Source organism: Euprymna scolopes, chromosome 31, assembly GCF_053919585.1.
Source record: "Euprymna scolopes isolate OS-2025 chromosome 31, ASM5391958v1, whole genome shotgun sequence".
In the NCBI taxonomy this organism is placed as follows: domain Eukaryota; kingdom Metazoa; phylum Mollusca; class Cephalopoda; order Sepiida; family Sepiolidae; genus Euprymna; species Euprymna scolopes.
Genome location: NC_136512.1, coordinates 72,117,312 through 72,137,760, shown reverse-complemented (window position 1 = coordinate 72,137,760; position 20,449 = coordinate 72,117,312). Strand labels below are relative to the sequence as shown.

General features: G+C 32.4%; 1 protein-coding gene across 6 annotated transcripts in view; it reads left to right on the top strand.

The window, feature by feature from the left end:
- Positions 1-20,449, top strand: part of LOC145255813 (SPARC-related modular calcium-binding protein 1-like) — a 369,590-nt gene that overhangs the window by 124,492 nt on the left and 224,649 nt on the right. For all 6 annotated transcript variants that reach the window (XM_080114516.1, XM_080114514.1, XM_080114515.1 and 3 more), the window contains exon 2: positions 19,804-19,984. In XM_080114516.1, coding sequence (XP_079970642.1) covers positions 19,804-19,984 — 181 coding nt within the window. The remainder of the gene's footprint in view (positions 1-19,803; positions 19,985-20,449) is intronic.

The window sequence follows — 20,449 nt, the reverse complement described above, 5'->3', positions numbered from 1 at the left end:
TCTATATATGTATACATATCTATATATATATATATATATATATACATATATATATATGCATATCTATATATGTATACATATCTATATATGTATACATATCTATATATATATATATATATATATATATGTATACATATCTATATATATACATATCTATATATATACATATCTATATATATATATATATATATATCTATATATATATATACATATCTATATATGTATACATATCTATATATATACATATCTATATATACGTATCTATATATGTATACATATCTATATATATATATATATATATGTATACATATCTATACATATACATATCTATACATATACATATCTATACATATACATATCTATACATATACATATCTATACATATACATATCTATATACATACATAGCTATACATATACATATCTATACATATACATATCTATATATATACATATCTATATGTACATATCTATATATATACATACATATCTATATATATACATATCTATATATATACATATCTATATATATATACGTATCTATATATATACATATCTATATATATATACATATCTATATATATACATACATATCTATATATATACATATCTATATATATACATATCTATATATATATATACGTATCTATATATATACATATCTATATATATATACATATCTATATATATATATACATATCTATATATATATACATATCTATATATATACATATCTATATATATACATATCTATATATATATACATATCTATATATATATACATATCTATATATATATACATATCTATATATATACATATCTATATATGTATACATATCTATATATGTATACATATCTATATATATATACATATCTATATATATATACATATCTATATATGTATACATATCTATATATGTATACATATCTATATATGTATACATATCTATATATATATACATATCTATATATATATATATACATATCTATATATGTATACATATCTATATATGTATACATATCTATATATATATACATATCTATATATATATACATATCTATATATATATACATATCTATATATATACATATCTATATATATACATATCTATATATATACATATCTATATATATACATATATATACATATATATATATACATATATATATACATATCTATATATACATATCTATAGATATATACATATATATATACATGTCTATATATATACATATCTATATATATACATATATATACATATCTATATATATACATATCTATATACATATCTATATATATACATATCTATAGATATATATATATATATATATATCTACATATATATGTGTACATATCTATAAATATATATACATATCTATATATGTATACATATCTATATATATACATATCTATATATGTATACATATCTATATATGTATACATATCTATATATGTATACGTATCTATATATGTATACATATCTATATATATACATACTTATATATATACATACTTATATATATACATACTTATATATATACATACTTATATATATACATACTTATATATATACATACTTGTACATATATACATACTTATATATATACATACTCATACATATATACATACTTATATATATACATACTCATACATATATACATACTTATATATATACATACTCATACATATATACATACTTATATATATACATACTCATACATATATACATACTTATATATATATGCATACTCATATATATATACATACTTATATATACATATATATGCATATATATATGTGTATATATATATGTATATAGATACATATCTATATATCCATATACATATCTATATATATACATATCTATATCTATATATACATATCTATATATATACATATCTATATATATATACATATCTATATATATACATATCTATATCTATATATACATATCTATATATATACATATCTATATATATATACATATCTATATATATACATATCTATATATATATATACATATCTATATATATACATATCTATATATATATACATATCTATAACTATATATATACACATATCTATATATACATATCTATATATATGCATATATATATATATAAGTATCTATCCATCTATCTATCTGTCCATATACTTATATATATAGTGGAAGTCAAAAAGAATTAGAGATATCTTTTAAAGGGATACTGATCGGGATAATGCAAGCTCAACAATTAAGGTAGAGCTTATAAAGAAGATAATGTAAACAAAAAACCACAATATAAAAATACGTAGTGATGCATGCATAATATAAATTTAATGATTGATTTAATACGAAGTTCGCAAGAAGAAAACATGTTCTGTATATGCATTCGTATATACTTTCATATTGTTTTTTCTCTTCTTATATATGTGTGCATGTGTGTACGCGCGTGTGTGGGGGCCGTACTAGCTGTATATACCCGGAGGGTTTAGTCTCATACTATATAAAGATACACTGAATATGTTACCTTCTTACGATTTCCCTGGAAATGGATTACATGGTTGATCTATGGAAGCCTAAAATACATCAATGTTCGTCTATGAAAATTAAAAGTTAAATATTTTTAAAGGAAAACAACTCTCACGCCTTTATTGAATAAACTTACTTCCGTTTTACCGGAAACTGGTGTAGTTTAATAATAATTGAAAATAAATTTAATTAAATATTAATTAATTTTTTTTAAATTTAATTAAAAAAAAATTTGAAAATAAATAGCGTTTATCAAAAATGAAAAATATTACAATGAAGCCCTTAAAACCTCTGGATACAATTCGCAAATTAAATTCGTAAATAAAAATGATAGAAACATAAACTGCATTGAAAATGAACCTATTAAGAGCGTAATAACATATAATATGGCAATGTCTTCTCGTATGCGAGTTAAGAAAAATGACCAAGAGACAAAAAAAGATAAAACCAAATCACAAATATTAGATAATAATACAAATAAACAACAAACCAAAACCCGTAAACGTAAGAATAGACATAAGGAGACCCTATGGTTCAACCCTCCATATTCCAAAACCTAGAGACAAACATAGCCAGAGAATTTTTTAAAATATTAGATAAGAAATTTAAAGCCCCCCATAGATATAATAAAATTTTCAATAAGAACACAATCAAAGGCTCTTACTCTACTATGCCTAACCTTCATCAAAATATAATTAGCTCTAATAGTAAGAAAATTAATAAGCTACAAAATACAACTATACAAAATATAGCAGACTGTAACTGTAGAAGAAAAAATAAATGTCCCCTACAAGGCTCATGTAAAATTAAAAATGTTATCTATAGCTGCACAGTATCAAAACCCCCAAATCTACATGAATCTATTAACAGCCATAACTCAACTACCAGATTAAATAATGACACCAACTTAAACCAATCTACCGATCAATTACAAACCAACCCACCATATAATAATCCAGCACCAGACCTAACGGAAAATAATCACAATAAGCAAGAGGCAATATATTTTGGTTCCACATCTAGCCTAATAAAGCATAGAATTTCAACGCACAAATATTTTTTTTTTAAAATAACTCTCTGTCAAACCAAACTACTCTATCCAACTATATTTGGCAACTCAAAAATAGCAATATTTCTTTCAACTTGAAATGGCGAGTAATTGAATCTTGCAAACCATATAAACCAGGAGATAAATTCTGTGCACTATGTACAAAAGAGACCCTAAAAAATTTGAAATATGAAGATATAAAATATACAACCACCCTATTAAATTCAAGAGAGGAACTAATCTTCACATGCTGTCATAAACGTTGGTTTAAATTTAATAAATATAAACCACCTTAAATCATTAAAAATTACTTATTAGTAAAAATAGATTACAATTTTTTTCTGTAATAAATTAAGTTAGACTAATTATCCCCCTTGCATCCTTTAATTAAAGAAAATATGACTAATTATCCTCCTTGAATTATGTAATTATACAAATAACATTAACTTACAATTTCTTTCGAATTATAAACCGTGGCGTCTTTAAATCAAAAGTATGCTAACGGAAATAAATTATTGTACGGGCGTCCTTTTTGAAAATTTATCATTCCATAAGCTGAAAAGCTACAGCAAGCATCTATATGAATACTTTAACCATAGTTCCTTATTTCAAAAGGCGAAATCACTTATATCAATCAGTGAATCTATTATTCCCTTAACTCATCAGAAAAAATAGCAACAATCAATCCATCCATCAAAAGGAAATAATTTGCGCTTTGACATGATTAAAATCCGAAAATTGGAAGAGAAGCTGCATACACCTTATAATATTACGCCATGTTTTCCTTTAGACGGATTGATTGTTGCTATTTCTTCTGATGAGTTATAAGGGCATAATAGATTCACTGATTGATATAATAATTAAGTGATTGATTTTGTGCTACGAAACAGATACTGTCAAGAATTGTAAATGTCAACTGAATTAAATGGATTAAATTAGAAGATGGTCAACATCATGAATTATGGAAGATAGTTTTTTGTCATTTATTCACTGTATACATACACACATTATATATATATATATATATATATATATATATATATATATATATATATATAAAAGTGAACGTGTTTGTCTGTGTGTCTGTGTGTCTGTCTGTCTGTGTACATTTCCCTACGCAATAACTCTGTCAATTTTTAGTCTATAGACTCGAAATTTACAATACCGGGTACTGAGATTTGGGAAAATCGATGTGACGGGTGTCAGCCAGAAATTTGGCTGTTAAGGGGTCAAATTTCAACGATTTGACCTTTACAAACTCTACCAAACTCCTCCGACAATTTTGGGTCTAGACACTTGAAATTTTAGATATAGGTTCCTTGAACATGGATATAACTTAATAACTTGATTTGAGTCCAAAACAATAAATGTTAAGGGGACATAATAGGGGTCAAAGTTTAAAAAAATTGACCGCTTTTTCTTTTTTTTTTCTCAACATACACCTCCAAACACCCGGGCAACGCCGGGCTGAAATGCTAGTATATATATATATATATATATATATATATATATATATATATATATATATATATATATAGTTAGAGCACTGTAATTTGGCGAGATAAATTACGGGCGCTGCTCCCGTGGGTCGATCGGTTAAATTGCTGACTCTCAACGCGATTATTCTAGGTTCAATCCTCTGCTTAGTGATACAACGAAACAGTACGGTATGCTGATGAAATAAATATATATATATATATATATATATATATATATATATATATATATATATATATATATATATATATATAAAAGTGAAAGTGTCTGTGTGTGTGTGTCTGTGTACATTTCCATACGCAATAACTCTGTCAATTTTTAGTCTACAGACTCCAAATTTGATATACAGGATACTGAGATTTGGAAAAATCGATGTGATCTGTTTTGGGCCAGAAATTTGGCGATTAATGGTTCAAAGTTCAACGATTTGACCTTTGAGAACTCTACCAAACTCCTCCGACAATTTGGGGTCTAAACACTTGAAAATTTAGATATAGATTCCTTGGACATGGATCTAACTTAATAACTCCATTAGAGCCCAAAACAATAAATCTTAAGGCGTCATAGTAGGGGTCAAAGTTAAAAATATTTGCCGTGTTTTTTTTTTTTTTTTTTTTTCAGCATACGCCTCCAAACACCCGGGCAACGCTGGGCACACATGCTAGTGTATCTATAAAAGTAAAAGTGACTGTGTATCTGTGTATCGGTGTGTCTGTGTGTGTGTACATTTCCCTGCGCAATAACTCTGTCAAATTTAAGTCTACTGACTCGAAATTTGATATACACGGTACTGAGATTTTGGAAAATCTACGTGATGGGTTTTCGGACAGAAATTTAGCGATTAAAAGTCAAAGTTCAACCATTTGACCTTTGAGAACTCTACCAAACTCCTCCGACAATTTGAGGTCTAAACACTTGAAATTTTAGATATAAGTTCATTGGACATGGATCTAACTTAATAACTTGATTTAAGTCCAAAACAATAAATTTTAAGCGGCCATAGTAGGGGTCAAAGTTAAAAAAAATTGACCACTTTTTGTTTTTGGCTCAACATACATCTACAAATACCCGGGCAACGCCGGGCACCCATGCTAGTATATCTATAAAAGAGAAGGTGTCTGTGTATCTGTCTGTGTGTCTGTGTGTGTACTTTGTATCATATTTTGCTTTGGTTTTGATACCCCCAAATTCGAAGCTATCCCTTTACAGCCATTCCTTTTTATAACCTATCATACTTTCATAAACCAGAGTCCATTTTCTGTAGGCTGTTTTTGAACCCAGTCAGCGACTGGTACTTTGCTAGTATATATATGTGTGTGTGTGTGTGTGTGTGTGTGTGTGTGTGTATATATATATACATATATATATATGTGTGTGTGTGTGTGTGTGTGTGTGTGTGTGTGTGTGTGTGTGTGTGTATAGTTCTAAGAAGAGATGTTTGCGTAAAAGTTTACAGCGATGAGAAAACAGATTTGTAACCCAAATCCAAATAAATGATGGAGGTAGGAATGTTATTGAATTAAAAAAAAATCCTCTTCCCTATCTTGTCCTCGTCCAAGTCGGGGTCAACTAAACTGTAACGAAATACGTTAATTTCACTGGAAAGGCCGTGGGATGTGCATTCTTCGAGCCAGGATCCTACCCATCACCTGACCGGCTTACAAATGTCCACGGTGATCACGCCAACCAAACGCCTTTTGGGAATTCGTCTCATGACACGCGCTGCCGAGCGTGACACAGGTGGCACAGCCTGTTCAATCTGCAATACCTTACACACACACACACACACACACACACACAAACACACACACACACACACTTGAATATGTAAGCACACACATATAAGCACAATATGTGCGTGCGCGCACACGTGTGTGTACGCGCGCGCGTGTGTGTGTTTATTTTTTTGTTAAAATGTTGTTTTTTTTCAATTATATTTCACTACTTGTGAATACAAATCTTTTTTGTTTAGAATAGCTCAATGTATGTTAAACATACCACAATCGCATATATGAAAAAATATCAGCAGAACTACATTCCAAAATATTTATTTTTCATGCAAAACCGCTCCTCCGGCATGTTAAAATTTCGGTACATCTTTTTACAGATCCGTTTCACTACGCAGAAATAATCACGTATCATTATGTCATATATATATATATATATATATATATATATATATATATATATATATATATATATATATATATATATATGCACATATATAAATACATATATATATATATATATATATATATATATATATATATATATATATATATATAGCCTGACGAATCCTATAGTGGATGAAACGCCGAATATTCAGTGTAGCTTAATCGCCATATATATTTTATAAATTACTAACTAGCTCTACCTACGTATTGAGCACTTTTGAAGTAAATACTTAAAGTTTACGCATAAATCCATACTTTCGTATATTAATTTTTTGTGAGTAAATGAAGTAGTTATATATATATATATATATATATATATATTCTGTGGAATTATATTAAAAAACCTTGTTAAACTTGTGATATTTTTCCATTCTATGGAGGTCAGGCGCAAACAAACACCTCATAATTTTATTATACCATATTTCTTCAAACTGAAATATAATTATCAAAGTATACTTACGCAGATAGATATGAAAAGTATTTATATATACAGGAGGGCCCACTTAAACGTAGCCTAGAAAATGTAGTAGAGAGGAGGAATATTCTATTATTGTTTAAATAACCTGCAACATGTTTTAAAGTTCTTAACCTTTGGGCCGAGATCAAAGTGTAGTATATTTTCCGGCAGATATTGCAAGAAAAGACCATATTTGGGGGTAAACCCACATATCAGACCTTGGTCAATGTAGGGGCAACCCTTCATACCAATTGTCACTATCCAGTTCCCATTTCCCACCCATCGGGAGCTGTTCCCCTTTTCCCTCCCCATTCGCTCTCTCTCTCTCTCTCTCCACATTAAAAAACGGCCTTGTGCCTAATTTGCTCAGTGGGGAAGCAAATAATTACAATCTCTTCCAGCAGATACTGCAAGCAAAGACCATATGTGGGGGAAGCCCCACATATAAGACCTTGGTCAATGTAGGGGCAACCCTTCATACCAATTGTCACTATCCAGCTCCCCTACTCCCCGGGGAGTTGGTCCCCATTTCCTCTTCACTCCTCACATTAAAAATCGGCCTTGTGCCTAATTTGCTCGGTGGGGGAGCAAATAAATATCCTGTAACATTCTTTAAATTACTTGTAGTGTTATAAAAAATGCTGGAAGTGCCCCCCCTTGACATCTATGCATTTCCGAGCATGTTTAACAACGTTTGCAGATACTGCCTGCAAATGTTCTTTGACGATCCCCCTGATAGCGTTGGTAATGTTCTCCTTCAGTTAGTCTTGCATAGTTTTTTTGTCCTGAAGTCCCCCAAAGATAAAAATCACATGATGAAAAGTCCGGGGAACATGATGACTACAACGCTTTGCTTATTGTTCTCTCTTCCGTAAACATGCCCTGGACTTGTGTCATTGAGGCAGGAAACGCCATCTTCTTGGAAAAAAGAATTGATTATATAATGTTATAAATTGAATTAAAAAAAAAAGATTCTTAATGCTGCAATATTTTAAGTTATAAATTTATTATATTTTTTACTAGAATATCTTGTCATTTTCTTTTCAATTTTAACTAGTCCTTTATATTTCCATGTTTAAGTTTAACCATATTACTTTTCACGCTCTCATTTCTCTAATACAATCCATGATTTTCCAGGCTTCCAGTAAATTCACTTGTTCTTTGTTTAATTTTAGTCTCTTTTTTTTTTTGCGACTATAACATGCACAACGGTAATATAAATGAACGGCACTCGTCTGCTTTCAACAAAATTCCTCCAATTATCTCCTTTTCATTCTCTCTGTTTCACCCGTTACTTCTCTTTTCGCGAGCGCGGTGAATCGGTAGCAACAGTAGTCGCTAAAGCGACGTGGTTGCTATGGAAACCAGTCATAACGAACGAAAATTCTTTTTCACAATATAGCTAAGAATGTGATCTATCAACTGTTTGAAATTTAACCGAAAAATGAGTGAGCGGTGAAGCTTTAAAGCGGTTCTAAACAACTAAAACTGCCACTTATACAAACATGACCGTGTTTGAATTATATATATATATATATATATTATATATATATATCATTTATATATATACATTATATATATATCATTTATATATATACATTATATATATATCATTTATATATATATATATATATCATTTATATATATATATATATATTATATATATATATATATATTATATAAAATGGAGGTGGAAGGACCTGGATACTCAACGTTTCGCCCGATTTATGCGGGCTTCTATATATATATATAAGTGACCTTATCTATCTGTGTGAGGAACAGTCTCGACCAAATTTCTCTGTTAATTGTTGGTCAAGAGACTTGAATCTTGATATATAGGGGATTCGCACCTATGGAATAATTCGATTTAGTTTTTAGCCGTTAAAAGTAGCTGCTAACGGATCAAAATTGAAAAAAAAAAGGTGGAACTTAGCGTAAATTTACTTAAAGTGCTCTTCTACGCATGCACATTTAGACTTTTTACAACGTTATGTTGTCAGTGTTTATATGCGTTACACCTTCAGACGATCACGAATAAGGCTGGAGTGTTATATATTTTGGCTTCGAGAGAGGTGGCTGATATGCAGCAAGCTATAAATGACACTGCGTATGGAACGAAAAGTGCTTGATAAAAAAATGACAATTCATCCTGTAACACCAATTCTTGCGTCCTGGATTTTAAATGGTAAACATTTTTTCTGAAACTGCACCGGTTTGTTGTTTCGGCATAAACGAAAACTGAATTAATTCCTCGATTGTGAAAAAAAAATGGCTGCTAAAGTTACTCCATGTTCAATGAGAAACCTTTTTCATCCTCGTCGTAAATTGTCGTCTGCTGCTCGGATTTTCAGCTCGCATGCGTCAAGTTGCAAATCACTGCGCGGCATTGTGATTGGTTGAAATTTATGTGACGTCATAGTGAATTGATTTGTGATTTCTGTTTTGCATTTGTGTCATCGATGTCTTTCTTTTAAGAATTCTTTCTAGAAGTTGCCCAGTTGCCATCAATCGAAATGAATGGCTCTCGTCTTGGGGAGGCTTCATGTTTTGTCAAGCTTCTGGGCTTGACATTTACTCCCGATCTGAAATGGAACATGTATATCTAATCCATTGCCAAAGTCGCTGGAAAAATGGTGGGATCCTTCTACTGCTCCAGTAGATATCTCACTCCTGATGCAATTCTCTACCTATATAAAAGCCAGGTACAGCCAACTATGGAGAACTGTTGCCACATCTGAGCAGGAGCTACTAGAAGTAGCTTATCCTATCTTCAAAACAGACTTCGTAGCTTAGAGAGAGATGTCCTTTTCTCTTCCCTGCAACCTATTTCCCACAGAAGAGATGTAGCGAGCCTGTCCCTGCTTTATCGTTATTTTCATGGCAGGTGCTCATCTGACCTTCAATCTATGGTCCCCCCCCTCGCCAGACTTTCACGAAAAACACTCGTCTAGCCAGAACCACTATCAACAATTTCCCACACTCTTTATATGTGCCTACACCTAAACGTAGATTCCATTAACAATCTTCTTTCTTAGAACTGCTCGCCTGTGGAACTCTCTTCCGTTTGCCTGCTTTCCAGCTGACTACAATCTGATTGTCTTCAAATCCAACGTAGACAAGTTCTTGATGACCCGTCCCCCTAAGTAATCCAAGTTACAAAATTCCCACTAATGTTTACGACGCTAAAATCACAATGACTAATGTATGCCCATTAACCCTTATCCTCGAGTGGCCTCTGGGTCCTGATAAGTGGTGACTCCCATGTAAAAAGTATATCGGATACTTACGGGAGGGACCACGTGATGTTTTTCAACATCTCTAAGGGGAAGTTGTTCTGTGGGACGAACCGGATTCAAAAGTCACACGCAGGTGTCTTTAACCACCCAGTCACCATCACTGTGCTGGTATCGCTGTTACGGATGATGGAGGCTTAAGCAGTTAAGCAATACTTTTTTTTTAATGCGACGATGTATAAAGAAAGACAATCGAGTGAGGGGGTGTTATTAAAACTCAGCTGCGTTACGTCATTCTTTTTTTTAAAAGATATCTCTCGTAGCATGACGCGAACCGACTGCCTCTTTTTTTGTGTGTATGTGTATGTGGCTGCTGTTATTATTGTAGCACGCATGTGTCGTTCCTATTTCGCGCTCAACTGAGCGTGCCCACCGGAAGTTAGCGGAGTGATGGTCGGAGGCCTGTGATGGAATAGGAAGATGGGAGACTTTGCTAATCGGCTCTCATTAGATCGCTCTCTCTCTCTCTCTCTCTCTCTCTCTCTCTCTCTCTCGCTCGCTCTCTCTATCAAACTATTGTTTTAATCTCCCTCTCTTATTAATTGACGTTTTTCTCGCAATTATTTTCTTCCTTCCATTTTTTTTATTCCTCATCCAATGAGTTATCTCCTCTTTATATCTTCCTTCTTACTCTCTCTTTCTTTCTCTTTCTCTCTCTTTCTCCCTCTCTCTCGCTCGCTCTATCAAACTATTGTTTTAATCTCCCTCTCTTATTAATTGACGTTTTTCTCGCAATTATTTTCTTCCTTCCATTTTTTATTTCTCATCCAATGAGTTATCTCCCCTTTATATCTTCCCTCCTACTCTCTCTCTTTTTCTCGCTCTCTCTCTCTCTCTCTCTCTCTTATTGCTACTCCTTCTCTTCACCTCCCCCTCACCATTACTCATTGCTTTATGGCTAGGGCTATGACAAGAGAACATTGTTTGCATTTTTTTTTACTCTCGAGTGTATATCGGTTTATATCTTATATGTTTTTACATAAACTAATGTGGTTCTCGGTTTATTAACTGTGTCGGATATATGCTCGAGAGTCGAAACAGTGAAAAGAACATGCTGTTGTTTTGGCCCAATTTATGACTTTCAGTGTTTTGTTTTGTCGTTGAAAACTCATGAATTAAACAGATTACTTTCCAACGTTATCTTAGAAGATTTAATGAGGTTTAAATCCAAGGAAAGTTCAATAAGGTTTGTGTTTTTATAAACTTCACATTTTGTAGATTCTCTTATATCAGGCATCACCACTGATCAAGGCCTAGATGCCGTTAGAGGATAATTGCCCATTGAATGAGAGTGAATACGGAGAGATTAGAGACGATTGGTGCAAATAGCCGGATGTGTATTTGTTAACATTGAACTTGAAGACGACCAAGTCCTCCTGTAGGAGACGTCTTCCTGAACTACTTTGAATTTATCTCGCTCACATGCCTCTATTCCGAATTTGTAGCAGCGGGCCGATGTCAATGGACTTTTTATTTTTATCAAAACGATTAACAACAATATTTTTCTTTTAATGGTTAACATATTTCAAACTGATATAAGTTATAGCACAATAAAAATAATTAAATTAAAATAAAAATCATTTTTCTTATTTAGAATTATTTAATAAAATAAAAAATAATTAAATTAAAATAAAAATCATTTTTCTTATTTAGAATTATTTAATAAAATAAAAAATAATTAAATTAAAATAAAAATCATTTTTCTTATTTAGAATTATTTAATAAAATAAAAAATAATTAAATTAAAATAAAAATCATTTTTCTTATTTTGAATTATTTAATAAAGTAAAAATTCAATTTTTTACTTGATTAATAAATTTAAAAAGGTTTTCCCACAAATTACCTAACAATTTAATAAACAAAAATATTGTAAAAAAACAAAAATTAACTTGAAAATACCGTGAAATAACTTATGAGCTTGAAATGTGTTTAACATTAAAAAGAAAAAAGAAAACATTGTTAATGACCGTTTTAGTGAAGAAAAAAGTCCACTGACATCGGCTCGCTGCTGCGAATTAGGAATAGGGGCATGCGAACGGGAAAAAGCGATACTAGTTCAGGTAGACGTCTCCTACAGGAGAACAACGACCATGCTGTAGTCATCAGGGAAATAGTCCTGTGTTATTGTACTGCATAGATTGAAAATTCTTATAAAGAAGCCATAGTAATAAAAGTTCATTTGTTTAAGATTTTTAGGGGAGGGGGAGATCCTTTTTTTTTTTCTTTTTTTTTTTTGGTATACTGAGAAGTAATGGCGGTAACCAGACGAGTAATCGCTGTAAATGCTTGACAGAGAAGGGCAGAGCTTGTAATACGTTTAGTACCTACCATGTAAATAACGTTAGAGTGGAGAAAGACTAACAAAGAATGCCAGAAGAGAGAATCCACTTGTTGGCCTATTCTGTTCCACTACAGAATATGCTTGCCCTGTTTGGGAGAGTTCGATTTATGTTAAACATATAGATTGAGCATTGAACAATGCCGACTTCTTGATCACAGGATTTTTAAAATCTACCAACCTGAGCAATTTGTACCTTTTTACTAGCAATTGCACTTTCAGATGTGAGACGGGGAGTTGCCAGGCGAGCATAGATAGATCATAAAAAAAACTATCACTGACCAACATAATCTCCTTCATGGACCTGAATCAGTGGGACAACGACTGAAATCAAGAATAAGCTTCACCATTAATATCGAACCCCTTACAACACTTCAGCAGAAACCAGATACCAGCTGGGAACAAGATGGCTAGAGAATGTTCCCCTTCTTACCAATATTGGAATCTCCCTTATCATTATTAGTTATTTTATTTTATTTATTCATTTATTTATTTTGCGAATTAGTCCACCGGACAAAGTATCCCTCGTAATATAGAATATTCAATAGAGGATTGACTCTATAACAGATACGCAACCGGCATAAATTAAAATATCATGTTTAAGCGTATTGTACGACCGGGCAACGCCGGGCGTTCAGTTAGCATGGAATATATATACAGGGTGACCAAAAAAAAAAAAACGGGCCCCAACTCTAATTAGGCCCCGTTTCTTAGTGTTTTGTTCGAATGAAGTGAAACTTTGGTCATAACTAGTTTATTATATTCAAAACATCACATCAAAACACTAGGATCTTTGGCTTTTTTTTTCTCCGTTGACTGTAAAATGCTAAAACAATTGAATGTCCTCTGTTTTTTTTTGGGGGGGGGGTCACCCTGTATAAGTTGACATATTTGGAAATTTGGGCGGGTGTACAAAATTTGGGGGGGTACAAAATTTAAGTATGGCTTAATATAGACCAATTAACATAATGATTAAAAAAAAATAAATTAATAAATAAAGTTTAGTTAACCAGGTTTCGTTCCTCGCTCAACAGAGGAAAATACGATTAAAAAAAAAGAAAGTCATGAATGTGGTGGGAAAGAAAAAAAAAAACGAAAATAAGCGGGTAAAATTACATAGAAACCAAATTAAGTCCTAAAAGATTTTCTTATTTTTGCAAGCAAAAAGAAAATCTTTTAGGACTTAAGTTGGTTTCTATGTAATGTGTTCCTCGCTTTTTTTTTTCGTTCTTTTTTCTCCCCCACCCACCGTCCTCCCGGCCATATTCATTACTATTTTTTTTAATCGCAAGTTTCCTCGATTTAGCTTTGTTGAGCGAGGAACGAAACCTGGTTAGCTAAACTTTATTTTTTTTTTAATCATCATGTTAATTGGTCTTTATTTAGCCATAATTTGACATATAAATAGCCAACTTTTCTTCCCCCCCCCTTTTTTCTTTTTGTATGAGTAAGCAAGGGCATAGTGCACAAGTGTTTCAAATGCTGTAAAGTCAACACAATGGTAGAAAAGAAACGTCCAAGGATAGAATACTGTTGCCATATCTGGGTAGGAGCTGCTAAAAACAGCCTAACCTGCCTTGATAGAGTACAAAATAGACTTCGTGGCTTAGTGGGGGATAACCTTTTTTCTACCCTGCAACGTCTCTCCCACAGAAGAGATGTTGCGAGCCTATCCTTGTTTTATCGTTATTTCCATGGCAAGTGCTCGTCTGAACTCCAATCTCTGGTCCCCCCTCGCCAATCTTTCACGAAAAACACCCGTCTAGCTGAATCCACTGTCAAAAGTTTCCCCCACTCTTTATCTGTGCCTAAATCAAAACGCGGATTCCATGAACAAAGCTTCTTTCTTAGATCTGCACGCCTGTGGAACTCTGTTCCGTCTGCCTGCTTCCCACCGGACTACAACTTGGATGTCTTCAAGTCCAACGTTAACAAATTCCTAATGAACCGCCCCCTTAAGTAAACACTTCATCAAATCTCCACACTAACGTAATGTACTTGCAATAACCCTTATCTCTGAGTGGCTTCCGGGCCTTGATAAGTGTTGATCACTGTAAAAAAAAAAAAAAAAGAAGCCAACTTTTAAATGATTTATAAAAGAAATATTCATTTAAGCCCAAGAATTCAATATCAACAACCAATCAGTGTACAATCGTTTCTGAGACGATACAAGATTTTAATTTGAGAAAAGTCTCATCGCCAGCACTGGAATAAGACATCAAATAGAAACTAAAATGAATACGAAAGTAAGGACACCAAAATATTATACAGAAAATCAGGGTTATTTGTTATGAAGAGGCAAACATTAGAGAAATTATTAAATGATCTATATCAGGCAATTATAAATACTATTTTAATATAAGATTAACACCTAACTGAAGATATCAAAAAATTGTACAGCAAATCAAAATTATAAGCTAAAAATAAATAAAACTATCTACTTGAAAAAATGGATTATATCCGGCAAGTCGGTATAATGTTTAAACAAAGGGTTACACTAACTATTTTAAATTTCAAGTACCAAATACAAAGAGAAAAACAATGTGACAAATTTTGGAGATTAATAAAAAAGATTATAATTAATTTATATAGTCATCCACATACAGAACTGTTTCGCTGTATTACAGCTCATCAGTGCGGCTAGACCAAACGCCTAAGTTTAATTTGTTTTTCACAAAGAGCGTCGCTTAATACGCTAGCGGCTGTTTGTATATCACTTCCCAAAATGCTAAACCCAAGATAGGGAGAATTATAGCCATCCACATATAGTACTGTTCCGCCGTATCACGGCTAATCAGTGCAGCTAGACAAGCAACTACCATAAGCTAGGATCGAAACTCGACCACCCAAATGACAGTCGGCGCTTCTAACAGTTACATTATCCGACTGCTGCTATACCAAAAAGTGAATTAATAATGTTTTGACATTGTCTAAGCACCTAAGCTCAATTTGTTCACACACACACACACACACACACACACATATATATGTGTGAATAAAAAGGAAAAACCTAAAAGAGTAAAAACAAAAATAAAATCAACGTTTCGTCCCTATTTCAGGGGACATCATCAGGATTTCTAGGCGAGGATCTCCAGAACAGAAAGAGAACTGAACTTCTCCTCTTTCGCATGTGATATATGACCGTCTTCCTGTACATCCTCGCCTAGAAATCCTGATGATGTCCCCTGAAATAGGGACGAAACGTTGATTTTATTTTTGTTTTTACTCTTTTAGGTTTTCCCTTTTTATTCACATAACGTCTAAAGCATCGTTTATATCTTGCTTTATTTTATTCACACACACACACCACACACACACACACACACACACACACACACACACACATATATATATATATATATATATAAACTTATGGAGCATCGATGAAAAATCGAAATTATTATTCAAATATATATTTAAAGGTAAAGAATTGTAGACTAAACATTAATAAGTCTATTTTAGAAACAATCAATATTTGCTATGACTTCCGTTTTCATTCGTTTATGTATATTATTGGTTAAATTGTTGCAGGTGCTAACATCTATTTTCTGTTATTCTTCATGAAGTTTGGCCTCTAATTCTTATTTGATGAGTATTGGTGTATTCTCACTCTTTTCTAGATGGGACTACAAAGTTTCTGTGGGATTTAAGTCTTGGGACTGCAGGGGCCACTACATCACTGTAATCCCGTTTTTTCCTAACCCAGTGGAACTTTTTACTTATGGCATGGGGCATTGTCCTGTTGGAAGATTACATCACTTGAAATGTTATTATTAAATATTTTAGTCAAAGAGGTTGGTAAACCTGGTCCAGCATGTTAGTATACATTGTGGGGTTCATTCTGCCCCCACATGTGTACAACAGTCTATCCCCAAACCATTACGCTTCCTTGTCTAAATTTGACAGTTGAAACCACACAATCGGGGTGAAATGCCTCTCTTTCCCTACAGTGAACATAAGCCGTTCCAGGGGTGCCAAAAATGTGATTAAAAAAATTTAGAATTTGCTACAGTTTTGAATAGATATTATGGACGTGTATTCACCTAAAAATTTCAATTATTATTTTCGAAGTTTAAGAAATAGAAGCTACTAACTTACCTCAAAATAACTTTCGTCAGATCAAATAATTTTGGCCCAATCGTCTAGTGTGCAATTTTTATGTTTTTTTTTTTTAATTTTAATCCCAGTCGTTTTTTTTTCTTGTTGACCTGGAACAAGTATGGCTTCTTCTTTGCTTTTCATCCTTCCAATCCTGGTTCTAATAACCTTCTTCTCACCGTTCGAGTTGATATGTTTTTGTTTGCATCCTCCTTAAATTCAACAGCAAGCTCTGAATAATTTTCTTCCTATCTGTAAAGAGTCCTCTTTGCAAATATCTGTCTTCGTTGGCGGTTGTAGATATTTTACGGCCTTGTCCTCTTCAGTTTTTGAAAGACTTTGTTTACTTGTAGCTTTTAATAGTTGTTTGAACTTCCATAACTGAACATTCCATCTACCTGGCAATTATTAAATATACTATTGTATAGCACTGGCAGGAATCAAATATTACAATAATTAAATAAGACACAACTTTTAGTACGACAATGAATCATTTTGAATATTGAAAGGAATTTAGTATTAAACTCAGCTAAAACTCTCGAAAGAGGTTTTAAAGCAAAAAAAAAATACTACAATCTATTTCTTTCAATTGTTCACTGTATAATGCTTAATCTTTAAATGCGTAGATTTAAACTGTTATCTAAGTTTTTTTATAGGTGCAGATTTAAACTGTTATCTAAGTTTTTATAGGTACAGTCGGGGAAGCAGGGACCCAGAAGGGAATTCCAAAGTCTAGCTGTTCTGTGGAAGAAACTACTGGAGTAAAAGGCTCTCTTGCATCTAGGGATCTCTACTGTGAAGGGGTGGGATTTAGCTGCTTGTCGGGTTTGTCGGGGGTATTTACGTCGAGGGGACACAAGTGCTTGCAGTTCGTCAGAACATTCACCGTTAAAGTACTTGTAGAACAGGCAGAGGAATGCAACATTTCGTCGATGGGACAGGGGCTGAAGTTTATCTTACAGTTCAGGGCCTATCAGATTGGCGACGTCTGCGGTTTTTACCAAATTACTCAGCCGGTTTTTGGTCTAAACATTTGAAATTTTACATAAAGTGTATTCACATCTAGGGAAAGCTTTTTAATCGGTTGTTAGCTGCCAAGGTGTAAAAGTTCAAAAGATTTTACCTTTGCGGTCTCTAGCAAACTATTCAGCCAATTTTGGGTCTAAACATTTTAAATTTTACATAAAGGGTATTCAGTTTTGGGGCGAAATTTTGGTGCCGATGGGTTAAGTTTAAAGAGTTCACATTCGCAGACGCTACGAAACTCCTCCGCCAATTTTGGGTCTAAACACTTGAAATTGTAGATGTGGGTTACCTGGACATGAGCCAAACTTTTTAATATATATAGACATATGCACATACAGCTATGAAGAGTACATAGTGCCCGAACAAAGCCGAGTTGAACTGCTAATGCTCCTTATCTTGAGTTGAGCATATTGAGAAGTGATACACGAATTACCATTAGCGTATAAAGCGATGCTCTTTTGTGTAAACAAATCCAGCTTAGGTATTTCGGACGATGTCAAAACATCGTTAATTCATGACTCTCACAGCAACAGCCGATTAACGTAATGGTTAGGAGCCTTCACTGTCGTACAGACGATCAGATTTCAATACTGGCTTGAGGTAGTTGCCTGTCAAGCCGCACTGATGAGCTGCGAAACAGTACTGTATGTGGATGACTATATATATATATGTATATATATATATATATATATAATAAATTCAATGTATATATATATACATATATATGTGCGTGTGTGTATGTGTGTGTGTGTGTGTGTGTGTGTGCGCGCGTGTGTTCAGAATGTAAGAGATAATATAATTATTTCTCGGATTCAAACAATGTCGAAGTACACACACACACATACATACATACATACATACATATATATATATATATATATATATATATATATATATAATAAATTCAATGTTTTAACATCAGAGAGCACTGTAAAAAGCAAATAACAATAATTTTCCAATTAAATTCGCTAAATGGGTTAAAGACATTTTATTTTTATTCTCGAAGTATAAAAAGTGGATGTTTTACATAAAAAAAGCAACAAGAATCCCAAATAAATAAATGAATAAAAATAACTACCAGGCAACCCTGCGTAGGAATAGCTGTTATGATACGCGCTCAAAGCCGAGAACTCTTTGTGAAATAATTCCGAGTGAGATACAATATTTTCTCGATAGAAATAGAATAGAAATATATTTTTCATGCTAAGAACATGCGACAGGTTCTAAAAAGTAAACGCCAAAATCCGAATAAACTATTTAGTTTGTAAGCCTTCTGCTTTCAATGAAAATGAATGCGAAATATGAGACGCTTTTATATTACAGACATATTTCAACTGTGTATTTTTATTAATTTTTTCAGATGTTGTTCACGGCGTTACGGGATACGGACTGTCAAGTAAACTGTACAAGCACCGTTAAAAAACGAGTGCTGTGCGGTCCGGATGGCCTTCCTTACTCATCACGATGCAGTGGTCTTGAACGAACACCATGGCCGTGTAAGAACTGGACTGTTACTATTGACCCGAATCGGCCATGCACCGGTGAGTAGCCACCTTTCATTTTCTTTTATATAATCTCTTTCTGTAATTCGACGATGGATCCTAAATGCTATTGTTCAAGTCAAATTCCCTGTGCAATAATTCCATATACTTCATGCATCTATCTATCTATCTATTTATCTATCTATCTATCCATCTATCTCTTTATCCATCTATCTATCTATCCATCTATCTATCTATCTATTTATCCATCTATCTATCTATCCATCTATCCATCTATATTTATCTATTATCTTTCTATCTGTCTGTCTATATATCTATCTATCTATAAAGTTGAGTTTTCTTGCTCTGACATTAATATTAAAATCCCACTTTTTTAATTAAAAATTATTACAACTAACTTCTTAATATACACAGTCATGGATATGTGAGCGACTCTATGAAGGTAAACGATGTTGCATATCTCTTTAAAAGACATTAATTTATTACTTATTCCTTTTTATGGTT